Consider the following 12571-nt stretch of genomic DNA (forward strand, 5'->3'; position numbering starts at 1 on the left):
AAGTCCAGAGAATCTTTAACTTTTTCCCTTTCTTTTGTTGTAAAATATAGTCTGGGATTTCATAATCAGTATATTTTTAATAAATCAAAATGTTTAAGATGAGATATTTAAAGAACCTTCTTTTACTATTTTCTCAATAATTTTAAAATTATTACTTTCAATAATTTTAGTTAAACCTAATTTTTTTTAATCCAGTGCTTTCATTTCTCCAAGTATTCATAGCGCAGGGTAGTGATGGTTTCTAAGAACCATGACAAAAGATAAGCAAATAAACAAACAACCAAAAGCACCTGTTTCTATATGCATGTAAGATAACTTCATGATTTTTCCTGGAAATGAGAACTAATTATCCCCCAAAACCCAAATTAAATATAGTGGCTGAGATTAATCTTTTGGCTTCTGACTGTTGAAGCCATCCCCCACCAATCTCCCACCATGCTCCTCCACCCAAATTAGAAATTTTTACTTCTCTAATCACTGGACGACCACAGTCCAAGACAGCTGAGATCCTCCAGTGGTCATACTGAATTGCACTTTGGTCTGCAGCCATCAGTTCACACTGAAAGATTTATTACAATCCCTTGACATCATTTGTTGTCTTTATTATAAGAAGTTACTGAGGATGTTCATTATCAGTGGCTTTCAGATTTGCTCATTTATTAGTATCAGCTGAGTTGCTCTGAAAAAATGCAGATTTTCAGGCCCACCCCAAGCCTATTCAATCTGAATTTCTAGGCAAGAGGTCAAGGCAACCTAGAGTACAAATAATCTTAGGTGGTTCTAATGCAGTTGGTGGGGATATGGGAAACAAGGCACAGTATCCTTCTTACCAGGACCATGGAGAAAAGTTTTGTCTAGTTTTAGTTCCGGCACCAGGGGTGCTACTTCTGGGCAAACAATTTATTTTTATTTCCTGGATACTATAATTCATATAACGGACTGTGTTGCTCTTTCTTGCATTGGCCAAAGCATAGAGCCAAATGTGAATCCTTCTAACAAATGTATATAGGGAAACTTGTGGCACTATCAGTACCATGTCACCTTTCCGACCTTCATTTTCTCCTTCTTACTCTCATTTCCCCTTTGTCTCAATACCTTCATCAATTTATTTTTAATTCTGCATTTTGTTTCATTGCAGGCATTTTTGTACATTGCTTTAAATCCTTTCTGGAACAAAATGCGACATATATTAGTAAGAAATACTTTCCAAATATTTGTATAAGCTACTTACTTGAATTGGGATATTTATATTTATGATTTATATTTAAAAAACACAAACTCATGGAAGCTTAGAGTAGAATGGAGTTGCCAGGGGATGGGGGTGGTGGGGAAATAGGGAGCTGCTATTCAACTGGCATAAAGTTTCAGTTATACAAGATAAAGCAGTTCTAGAGAGCTGCACTGCAAGATCAGGCCCATAGTTAACAACGCTATATCTTACCCTTAAACATTTGTTGAAAGGGCCTATCTCATGTTAAATGTTATTGCAACAATGAAAAGAAAACAACCCAACAATTTTGGATGATCCAGCAGAAGTTATAGCATAAACCCGGTTGAAAGTGGTACTGTTACTGTTTTATTCAGTGATCTTATTGCCCTGTGGGGAGTGTGGGTAGAATGGGGGCAGATGTTGCTTCACATTATAAAAGACAAACAGAGAGTCTTCTAAATTTTATTTAAAATCAAACCAGCAAGGTAGAAATACCTGAGTGATACAAGTGAGAAAGAACTTGATTGCTTAACAAAATACAGATGCAAAATGAACCCCATCTGTGCTCTGCTTTATTTACATCCAACTATAACCTGAGAGCATATTAGGTAAAAAGAAGCAAGTGCATCCAAGAAAATCATTTGTAACTTAATTTGCATGAGATGGGGCAAGGTTGCTTTTGATCCAATTCTGGTATTTCTTGGTCAACAGGGTGTAGATTCCAGGCTTCTTGGCAACACCACATTGATCACCTCCAGAGACTATGGCATGGAAGACACCTTTACAGATCAGTGGGCCCCCTGAGTCACCCTGGAGAGAAGAAAAAGGGCAAATACATGGTGAGAAGCTGTTGAGAATTTTTTTTTTTCCACCAACTGTTGATTGCTCAAAGGATTCTTATCTGGGTCCTTGCTTTCTTTATGTCCTGAAGAGTGTCTGACACTGCCTCTTACTCGGTATGCGTTCTCCATGTGTCTGTCTCTGTTGAGGTCTATGTTTCTGCCTACCTGCTTCTCTGTTTATGTCTCTGTCTATGACCAGGCTTCTGCCTCTGTCTCTATGTCCATGTCTATGTCTCTGTTTTGTCCCTATCTAGTCTACATTCCTCTGGGAATCAATGACTATTGACTTTTATTTATTAAAGAATACATAAAGTTTTAAATAATCTACTGAAATAAAATAATCTTTTAAAATCGTGTATTTCATTTTGATGCTCACAGACCTAAAATCAGGTTGATATTGAGACTAGCAGAAAATAGCAATGTATTGTAGTAAATGTCTTGATGGCAGGAATTATATGTTCTCTGTTATTCTTTTCTCTTTTTATTTGCATCCTCACATGGTTGGACATAGTGCTATGTATTTGTATATGTACCATACTTAGTAAATACTTAGTGAATTAAATGATTTTTGAAGACTCACTCTAACAGCAAAACATGTAACTAAATTCTATCAACTGAAGTGAAAGAGCTATAGAGGAGATGGCATGGCCTTCTGATGAAGAGCTGGCTTTTACATTTGAAGACCAGCCTTTCTCTGTGCTGATGTTCACATTGCAGACTGCAATGCCTTGTACTCTGGCCAACCGTGTTAACAGATGTTTAGGAGGGAGATGGTCTTGGGTGCTGCAGATGCACAAGACATTTGAAGTCATCATATCCTCTCCCCAGTAATGCTTAATGTATAGTATGAGATGAATACTATATTCTAATTTTTTTAAAATTAGTAATTCATTTGTGCTACATATTAGCATAGTTCATATAAATGTGAACACCTATTTTTTCCTTACCATCTTAATAAACAAAAGATTTTGAAAAATATAATGACTCTTGTTCCTTTTTTTTAAGACAGGGTTTCACTTTGTCACCCAGGCTGGAATGCAGTGGCAAGATCTCGGCTCACTACAGCCTCAACCTCCTAGGTTCAGGTGATCCTCCCACCTCAGCCTCCTAAGTAGGTGGGACTACAGGCATGCACCACCATGCCTGGTTAATTTTTGTAATTTTTTTTAGAGACACGTTTTCACCATGTTGCCCAGGCTGGTCTTGAACTCGTGAATTCAAGGGATCCACCCGCCTTCGCCTGCCAAAGTGCTGGGATTACAGGTGTGAGCTACCATGCCCGGCCTTTTGTTCCTTTTTGTCAGTCAGCGGTATGGTCTAAATGTTTGATTCTCCAAGTTCATGTGTTGCAATCCTCACTCCCAAGGTGATGGTATTAGGAGGTAGGGCTTTTGGGAGGTGATTAGGTCATGGAGGTGAAGGCTTCATGAATGAGATTAGTTCCCTTACTAAAGAGGCCTAAGACAGACCCCTTGCCCCATCCACCGTATGAGGTTAGAGTGAACAGAAGCCGTTTATGAACCAGAAAGTAGGCCCTCCCCAGACAGCAAATCTTTTGGTGCCTTGATCTTGATCTTGAATAGAATAAAGCTCTGTTATTCATAATCCACCAAGTTTATGGTAGTTTATTATAACAGCCCAAACAGACAAAGACAGCCAGTCAACATTACTTATGAAACACATACTGTATAATTGAGCTTTTTGCATTTGAGTTTTGTAAGACCTTATTGATTAATCTGCAAGGTGGTTCTTTAAATAAGTTATTTTCTAATCACCACCACTAGTGACTTCAGGGTTGGTAGACTTTCTTTCTTTCTTTTTTTTTTTTTTTTTTTGAGATAGAGTCTCGCTCTGTCACCCAGGCTAGTACAGCGGTGCAATCTTGGCTCACTGCAACCTGTACCTCCTGGTTCAAGCGATTCTTCTGCCTCAGCCTCCTGAGTAGCTGGGACTACAGGTGCATGCCACCATGCCCTGCTAATTTTTGTATTTTTTTTAGTAGAGACGGGGTTTTACCATATTGGCCAGGTTGGCCTCGAACTGCTGACCTTGTGATCCACCTGCCTCTGCCTCCCAAAGTGATGAGATTACAAGCATGAGCCACTGTGCCTGGCCTGTTGATAGACTTTCTAAGGAGGATAACACCTCTCATAGGAATCCTGTAAAAGTTGTCAGATCTAGTCTATTATCCTGATTAACAAACATTTAGTGAGTGCTTATGAAGCACTGGGGAAGCTTGTACACTCCATTCACATGGGTAGATGAAAAAGAATAGAGAATGCTGTGCAGGAATGGAGAGAAAGTTTTTAGAATTGTGGTTTTGTTTTCTCTATGTCCCTCCTTCCTCCTCAGTGTCAGTGAGCAATAAAGACTTGGCTGCTGTACAGTGCTCCGAGATGCCTGTTTGAAAGAGAGATGCTTACCTTACAGGAGTCCTTCTGGCCTTTGGCATCTCCTGCACAAACCATGTCTTGGGTGATATAAGGGTCGTGGTTGTAATATCTTTGGCTGTTGCAAAGTTTTCGACTTAAGACAGTAACAGTGACTTCCTGTAGGGTATCAGAAGGTTGTAATAAATCTGGGTCGGTGGCTCCCCAGCCAGTAACCTGGCATTTGGTTCCAGATCTAAGAGAGGTTTTGGAGCTTGGGTGTAGCAGCTGGACATGCTTGTTGAGTTCTGCGGCTGTTTGAAGCTGACAGATTGAAAAAAGACTGAATTATCATTCTTTCCCAGTAGTATTCTGGTGCTAGCCTGTGCGTTGTATGTGTGGTCCCTCTGTCTTAGGCGGGCGTCCCTGTCCTGGAATCTACTTTGATGGTGGCCTGCAGCTGCGTTTGTGGTTGTTGCTTTTCTGACCGTGCCCTTTACTCCCCGAGGAGCTCACTGAGGCTTGGGGAGGAAGCTTATAGAGAGCAGGAATTTTGTCCAGTCTCGAGCAAACTGGCCTTTGCCCTGTATTGGATGGTTTTTGTGTGGAATAACATCCATAGGTCATGACTTTGAGGGCTGGGCTGCTTCCTGCGGGATAGGACCCTTGAGTATGGTCTAGACTAAGTTTGGACTAGACTAAGTGTGGTCTAGACTAAGTTGTAACTCACTGCTGAACCCCTGAAGTCAGTTGGTTGGCTCTGCTGTATAAACAACTGGAGTATTTTTTACTTGCTAATGAGAAAAGCATTTGGGAGAAAAGCTTTCAGTGTGGATCCTTGGGCCTGTGAAGATGTTCCCCTCCTACATATGTGAGCATCAGAATGGCTTTTCCTTGTATAAACACAGCCCTGGTGCGTTTGTGATAAATTCTTGTTTCTTTCAAGGCAGTATAAGGAATAACATGGGCCCTTGTAAAATATATCAGAATCACCTCAAACATGGGGAGGGTGCTAACAAAATGCTTTTGTGTGGGTGACTTAACTAATTGAGCCATCCTGTATAAAAATGTTGACAAAATTGAAGGAAGGCAATGCTACTACCTACCTTAACCAGCATGATATCATTTGATGGAAGATTTGATGTAAATCTTGAGAATGGTATGAATTTTTTAATCTTAAATGTTTGTTTGGAGGCCTCATTCTTTGAGAGAGAGTGTGCGCCTAAAACCACAGTGGGAGACTGGCCTTTGGCAAACCTAAAAAAGCAAAGAGCATGAAAGCACCAGAATGATTTCCAAATACCCCAGTGGGGAGTAGAGATGGTGGAGAGGGTTATATGCATAGAGAAACAAGGGCTATCTCCAAGGTAACCTGCTTACGATTAGGTAGAGTGACGAAGGTCTCACTGGACCCCAGCATGACTTGATATTAAGGGCCAAATGGCTTGTCCTTAATCCTACCCCAAACCAATTCCCTGGCATTGCAAAAGAATATCAGAACTTGTATCCAACTGGGGGAAGAAAAAGGAGGAAAATCCTGCTTGACTTAGATCAAGTGTAAAACAAAATTGTGTTCATTTATGTTAAAATAAAGGAAATTACATTTCTTGAGTTTGTAGTTTGAGATTTACACCATTACAAGTAACGGTTTTTTCTTGTGCTAAAACATATATAACAAACTTTACCATTTTAACCATTCTTAAATGTACCGTTTGGTGGTGTGAAGGACATGTATATTGTTGTTTGTCCACCACCATCATCTCCAGAACCTCAGAACTTTTCATCTTCCCAACATTAAGTGTTTCAATAATTAAGGTAGCCAGGTGTGGTGGCTCACACCTGTAATCCCAGCAACTTGGGAGACTGAGGTGGGAGGATCATTTGAGGCCAGGAATTTGAGACCAGCTTGGGTAACACAGTGAGACCCCCACCGTGGTGAATGCCTATAGTCCCAGCTGTTTGAGAGGCTGAAGCAGGAGGATTGCTTGAGCTCAGGAGCTGGCGGCTAAAGTGAGCTGTGATCATGCAGTGGTGACACAACAAGACCCATCTCTAAAACTATAAATAAAAATAAAAAAATTTAAGACCCCCACCCTACACTTGCTCATCCACATGTATCCTGTCCCTCAATTAGAATGAAGATTTGGACAAGAAAGGAAAACTTTCCTCAAACTGAGGAAACTGTGCTAATTTGAAATGAAGACACTTTAAGGTTAGTGGCCATTCCAATGGGGAGATTTTGAGGGTACGAACTGGTGAGTCAGGTGAAGAAACAGGTTTGTTTTTTAGATTTATTTTTAACTTTTTTTTTTTTTTTTTTTTTTTTTTTTGAGATGGAGTCTCGCTCTGTTGCCCAGGCTGGAGTGCAGTGGTGTGAATTCAGCTCACTGCAACTACTGTCTCCCGGGTTCAAGCAATTCTCCGGCTTCAGCCTCCTGAGTAGCTGGGACTACAAGCGTGTGCCACCACACCTGGCTAATTTTTGTATTTTTAGTAAAGATAGGGTTTTGCCATGTTGGCCAGACTGGTCTCGAACTCCTGACCTCAGGTAATTCACCAGCCTCAGCCTCCCAAAGTGCTGGGATTATAGGTGTGAGCCACCGTGCCTGGCCAGGTTTATTTTTTAAAATCTCTGGTCATACACAGTTCTAGTACCATTGTTTCAATAGTGCCACAACTGATCTGATTTACTCTTTGTTGGATAAAATTACATTTACAGCAGTGATAAAGTAGCAAAAATTTTTTTGGAGATTTTGACAGTACCATAGAGCCGTTTGTATACTACAGATATATCCCATTGCAGTGTCTGTCTTTATGAAAGCCACCTCAGATCTTTTAATTGTGTTTATTTGTCTATGTGTAACTATTTCTTTGCTACTTGAAAAAGCTACCAAAGCAGACTGCAGTAAAAACACACATACTCATGCATGTAGATTAACAAAGATCAATAAAAGTTATAAAGAGCCCAGAAACATAGAAAAGGAAGACGTGATTGTTTCAGATTTGGAAAATGAGCAAATGCCTGCGGTGGGGTGGGTTTGCTCATGGCAAAGCTGTGACTGCCTGGAATGACCACTTTTTGGTCATTTGCTCTCCACCAGAAGAGTTTATTTTAATTTATTTTGGGATTTCCAGCTCTATTTGTTGAAAAGTTTGCCGATTGCAAAATCAGGATGGGGTTGAAATTTCTCAGAGGATGTGGATCGGATTTCCTAGGATTGATTTGAATTTAAATTCAACATACCCACTAAACCCAAAACTTTGTAGGAGAAGGATGATATAAAATCTCCAGGATGAATGTTCTAACAGAAAGGCGGGCACGTGCATAGACAACTCACACAAAGAAGGCTACGAGGTACAAATATAAGGTGTGGAGGGTGGATTTTCACTAAGGGAGGGGTGCTGGAAAAATGTCTGGCTTTCTTTCATCTTTTACTAATTTCCTTGGCTAGTTATTGCCTTTGAAATGTTTTGGTTATTTTTGTCTCCACTGGGACATGTTAAGACCAAAAACAACCCAAGCAGACCACTGGACTTTCAATTTCTAGATACTCTTCAACTGTAATCTGTGCTACTGAGGTCAAATTTTCTGCCCACAGGATACCTGGAATTACTTGAGTTCTGGAATCCCACCTCCTTAGCTAAACTGAAGTCTGAATTTACACAGAGGAGAAGAAATAATACCCTGTCTTTCAACTGCACAACACAATGTTCCCCCAAGTGCGGTCTTCAGACTTGCTTCAGAATCACCTGGAGGTGTTGGTGTAAAATGTGGTTTCCTGAGTCCCACCCTGAACTTAACTGAAAAAGAACCACATACAGAGCAGAACTACAGTGTGGCTTATAGTAGGTCTTCTGAAGACCTACTATAAGTAATGTAAACATTACTTCGGTTGAGCCTAATGACAACTTTTCTCAGGCTGTATATTCCTTACCAGTAAAATGTTGTTCTTTGACTGGTCCAAGGTGACACACCTCAAAATAGGGGAATCAGGACCCAAATTTGGCTTTTGGTGATTCCCAGTCCAGTGTTCCTTCCTCAACCTCTCTTTGACTCCTGTGCCAACCCCCTTCGAGCCTCTTCTTTTCTCTGCCAGCCTGCCTGGATGCTCAGCAGTGCTTCTGCTTAGACCCACCCCTTGAGATCTGGCAGCAAAGGCAGGGTCCCTATGTCTTGGAGATTTCTCTTGCCTAAGAGAGAGGGAGAAGAACTTGGCTGTCAGACAGGGAGTGTTTCCCAGTCTTACCTCATCAACATCAGATTAGTTTCTCAGTTATTACCATGGAAGGCACAGATAATCAGATAACAATACTCAATAGCATCTATTAAGTTCTTCATGTTCTATGCTAAGCATTTTATATACCTTCTCTCACTTAAACCTCACAACAGCATGGTGAGATAAGTATTATGACAATCCGCATTTTATAGATGAAGAAATTGAGGTTCAGGTATATGAATAAACTTGAGGAAGTTTGCCTCCAGGAGGCAAATCCGGGCAGGATTAAAGCTCAGTTGGCTTGAATCTAGAGCCTGAACGTTGAACCATTTTTCTCCAGGAGTCTTGAGTCTTTGAGATAGAGTGAGGCCGTGTGGAAGAGCTGTGGAAGGTTCCATCTAACAACTCGCTAGGCAGGTTGGGGCAGGGGGAAGTGCTCTGTGAGGCGGGCACTGGGGGAGACTCAGGAGGATAGGGAAGAACAGCTGGTGAGCGTTTTGCCTCTGGTAAGTAAAAAAGGCTGAAAATAAGTTTGTACAAGACATTTTTACCAGTTTCCTTTCATATTTGAATGGTAACTAATAAAGGGGCCGGGATACTGAGGGAGGAACTGTGTGGACGGCTGGTGATGAGGAGCACTCCCAGGCTTGACCCACTTCGCAATTTTGCTGAGAGAGAGGCTTGGGGCAAACTATTCCCACAGGATACTGGGGAGTTACATTTGTGGGAAGCCACCATTGAGCTATTTCGCAAATATTTTGAATTTCATAAAGCTTAATATTTTTCCAACTACCGATCTGCTACTTTTTGCACCCAAGTGTCCCGTAGAGGAAATTCGATCTACATATTTTGGAGTTCTTTATACTCCAGCCATTAAAAATGATATTTAGCAACAGTTTGTTTTAAGGAAAAAAACCTCCAAGACCTCTCTCAAGTCTTTTTTATAATCTCTTTCCCCAATTTGTGAATCCACTTCTGAGTTAAATCCACTTGACAAAATTTAAAATTCAACTTAGTAATATTATTTAACTTCCTATAACACTTTATGACCAGCAAAGTACTTTTTCATACGTCATGTTTCAGGCTTAGCAAAACAACAACAACAACAAAACAAAACAAAACAAAACAGAAAGAAAGATCCTTCAACGTATTTTCTTCTTTCTATCTAGCATTTGCTGAACATTTAGAAGTCAAGCTCCGTGTCTGGGGAGGTTATAGACCATTTGAATGAGTATATTTGGAGATATGCATATTTTGCATCAAATGAACATTTATTGACAGTTCCCCACTCTGCCTCTCTGGTCTCGAGGGGCCAAGTGCCCTGGAGAAGAGAGAAATGATGGGGATGAGAGTATGATTTCTATGAGGGCAAGAACCCCATGTAAATGAAGTAACCATATTAAATTGGAAATAAGTGGCTTGCTATTTAGAGATAGCAGAAGATCTCCCTGTCTTCAGGCTTCGAAGCTTTTAATTTGTGATCAAACAGTTCCATTTAAATGGGGTGATCACACAAAACCTCCAAAACATGGAGAAGTAAATCAATTCAGTTGTTCTGTTTAAATATAGACAATGCCTAGAGAGCAAACCATTACAGCTAAGATAGATCTTTAAATGAAAGAAAGGGAGAAGCCTCTGTCTCAGCTTATTAGGCAAGAGACATAAGGAAATATACATACAAACACAAAACAAAACCAAGAAAACCCAAGCAAACAGACAAAACATTAGTTTTCTACTGGCATTTCCTTTTGTGATGATTACAGTATCCCAAGAGGGGTTTTGTGCTTTATTAGCTGATGTGAGAGAATCCTAGGCTGAAATGGACTTCGGGAGGTTTTTTACTTCGTCTTCAGAAAAGGTTTCATTCTAAGTATCCCAAAAAATGACTCTCTCTTTATATTTCTCTTTTTAGAAGTGATCGATAACTTGTTTGTTTCCACCTGGGAAAGTTGTGAGGGGTGAGTAGTTACTGTTAGGAGTGGCAAAGTAGGCTTCTCATAAATATAATACTAATGATCAAAGCTGCAGCTTTTTATGCTTCCTAAATGTGCCAAGCATGCTAAAATACTGAAATAGATACTATTTAATTCTCAAACCCCATGAAGCAGGTGCAATATGATTATTACCCCTTTGTAAAATGGGGAAGCTAAGAGCACAGAGCAAGCTCAGGTTGTCTGATTTCCTCTTGAGCAGTGTGATCTAACAAGATCAAGAGCACTGCTGCTTCAGGTATTACTGTTGCTGTGTTCCCTGGCATTATACAGAGAACTTGAATTTGTCTAATGCCTTGCCTGGGAAAAGCAGCCCAGATCTCTCTGAAAAGGAAAACCCAGGCCAGAAAGTGTGGATGTGGAAGAAGGTAAATAAACCCCACCAGTTGGTAATGACCACAGAAGCTAAGAGTTGATCAAATTCTCGCTCAGGAGAGGTAGGCTTCTCTTCTAGCTATAATAACTTGCAGGAAAAACACGTGCCTGGAAAAGTATGGAGGACTCACCGGTAGTGGCAGTGGGCTGCTGTCAGCACCCACTGCGGATGGATCAGAACACCTCCACAAATGTGATGTCCGCCATACTGGATGGAGGCCATAAATGGCCTGGAATGAGGTGACACTTCTTTTCCTCCAATAATTTCCATATTGAAACCTACAAAAGTAGACCAAAAGATATCACACAAAAGATCCAAACAAACTGTTTCATGTAATTCTTCCACTGACAGTCGCTGTATTATTTTCAAAGCTTAAAAAACAACCTACCTAAGAGTTACAATAATTTTACTGATGAACAATTTGTATAGTGCATTACAGTTCAGAAAGACAGAAATGATTGTGAAAATAATTTCCATCTATAATATAACAATATAGTCAGTAGAAAGTCATTTAATATTTACATGTAGATATAGGATATACTTATAGGATTGCAAAAATAATTTTTATCTATAATATAACACTACAGTCATTAGAAAGTCATTTAATGTTTACATGTAGATATAGGAGATACTTACACTCAGAAGTCATATAAGCTCCAACTATTAGGAAAAACAGAGAGAAAGAAGAAAACATAGTCATTTTAAAGACTTAGATTTAAGAAGGCCAGATGAAACGCTCTGATCCTATGATGAAGGAAGAAGGTTCTGAAGACTGAATTTTGTTCTTACACGTTTTGACTTTGTCACCACAAGTGCTCTAGAGGTTAAGATTTTTTCTCACATCTAAGAGTAAATGTATGTATCAGTTTGAGGACTTTAAGTTGTGTGCTTTCAGCACTCTTTTGGGAGGTATGTGCGACATAACAACTCATACCTGGAGATACCATCTCTAATATCTGTATCAGAGTATTTGTGGTATAAATGAAATTTATACTACATATATAACATTTATAGATTAAAAATATCCATGCCATAAGAATGTAATGAAGTTGTAGACAGAGTTCAAAGGTGTGCATTGCTCTAAAGCAATACTTACTATTTTTCCTGGCACAAAATGGTGCCTATCGTATTTCATTCTTCTCTCTTTTTCATTTGGACATACATTTATGATGAAGGGAGACATGGACCTTGCACAGATCATGGTTACTTCACAATGTGGCTTAGCTAAAGCCTGAGCACTGTCCAGAGAAAACTGTATGTTTTGCAGCAAACATCCCTACTCATGCCTTTTCTCTAAGTTTGCTCAAATTTGGTTAAATTTTAGTTACATTTTTGTGAGATTTCATAATGTTATTAAAGGTGAACATTGGCACAAATTTTTGATTTAGAGTCTCTCTTTTACTCATTTTTAATTGAAAATGACCACGTGTTTTTCCAGGGCCTTAATAATAATGTCTTTTAAAAGTAAAGGACTGCACTTTGTTATTCTCCCAGGAAAGATAACAATGCATTGCCAGGCCTTCAATACAAAGCGTATTAGACTCAAGATTCTACAAGATTCTGTTT

The 12571-nt window shown here is 39.7% G+C and overlaps 1 protein-coding gene across 1 annotated transcript; it reads right to left on the reverse strand.

Moving 5' to 3' along the window:
- Positions 1–1656: 1656 nt before the first annotated feature.
- GZMK (granzyme K) lies at positions 1657–11795 on the reverse strand. The gene is made up of 5 exons (XM_032280890.1): positions 11642–11795; positions 11136–11283; positions 5528–5678; positions 4476–4745; positions 1657–2020 (listed from the first exon to the last, which is right to left on the reverse strand). Exons 1-5 carry the CDS (start codon positions 11703–11705, stop codon positions 1859–1861), a joined length of 795 nt encoding a protein of 264 aa, XP_032136781.1. The 5' UTR covers positions 11706–11795; the 3' UTR covers positions 1657–1858.
- Between the last annotated feature and the right edge of the window lie 776 nt (positions 11796–12571).

This window comes from Sapajus apella, unplaced genomic scaffold (assembly GCF_009761245.1).
Source record: "Sapajus apella isolate SASKATOON/1434 unplaced genomic scaffold, GSC_monkey_1.0 scaffold1, whole genome shotgun sequence".
Lineage (NCBI taxonomy): Eukaryota > Metazoa > Chordata > Mammalia > Primates > Cebidae > Sapajus > Sapajus apella.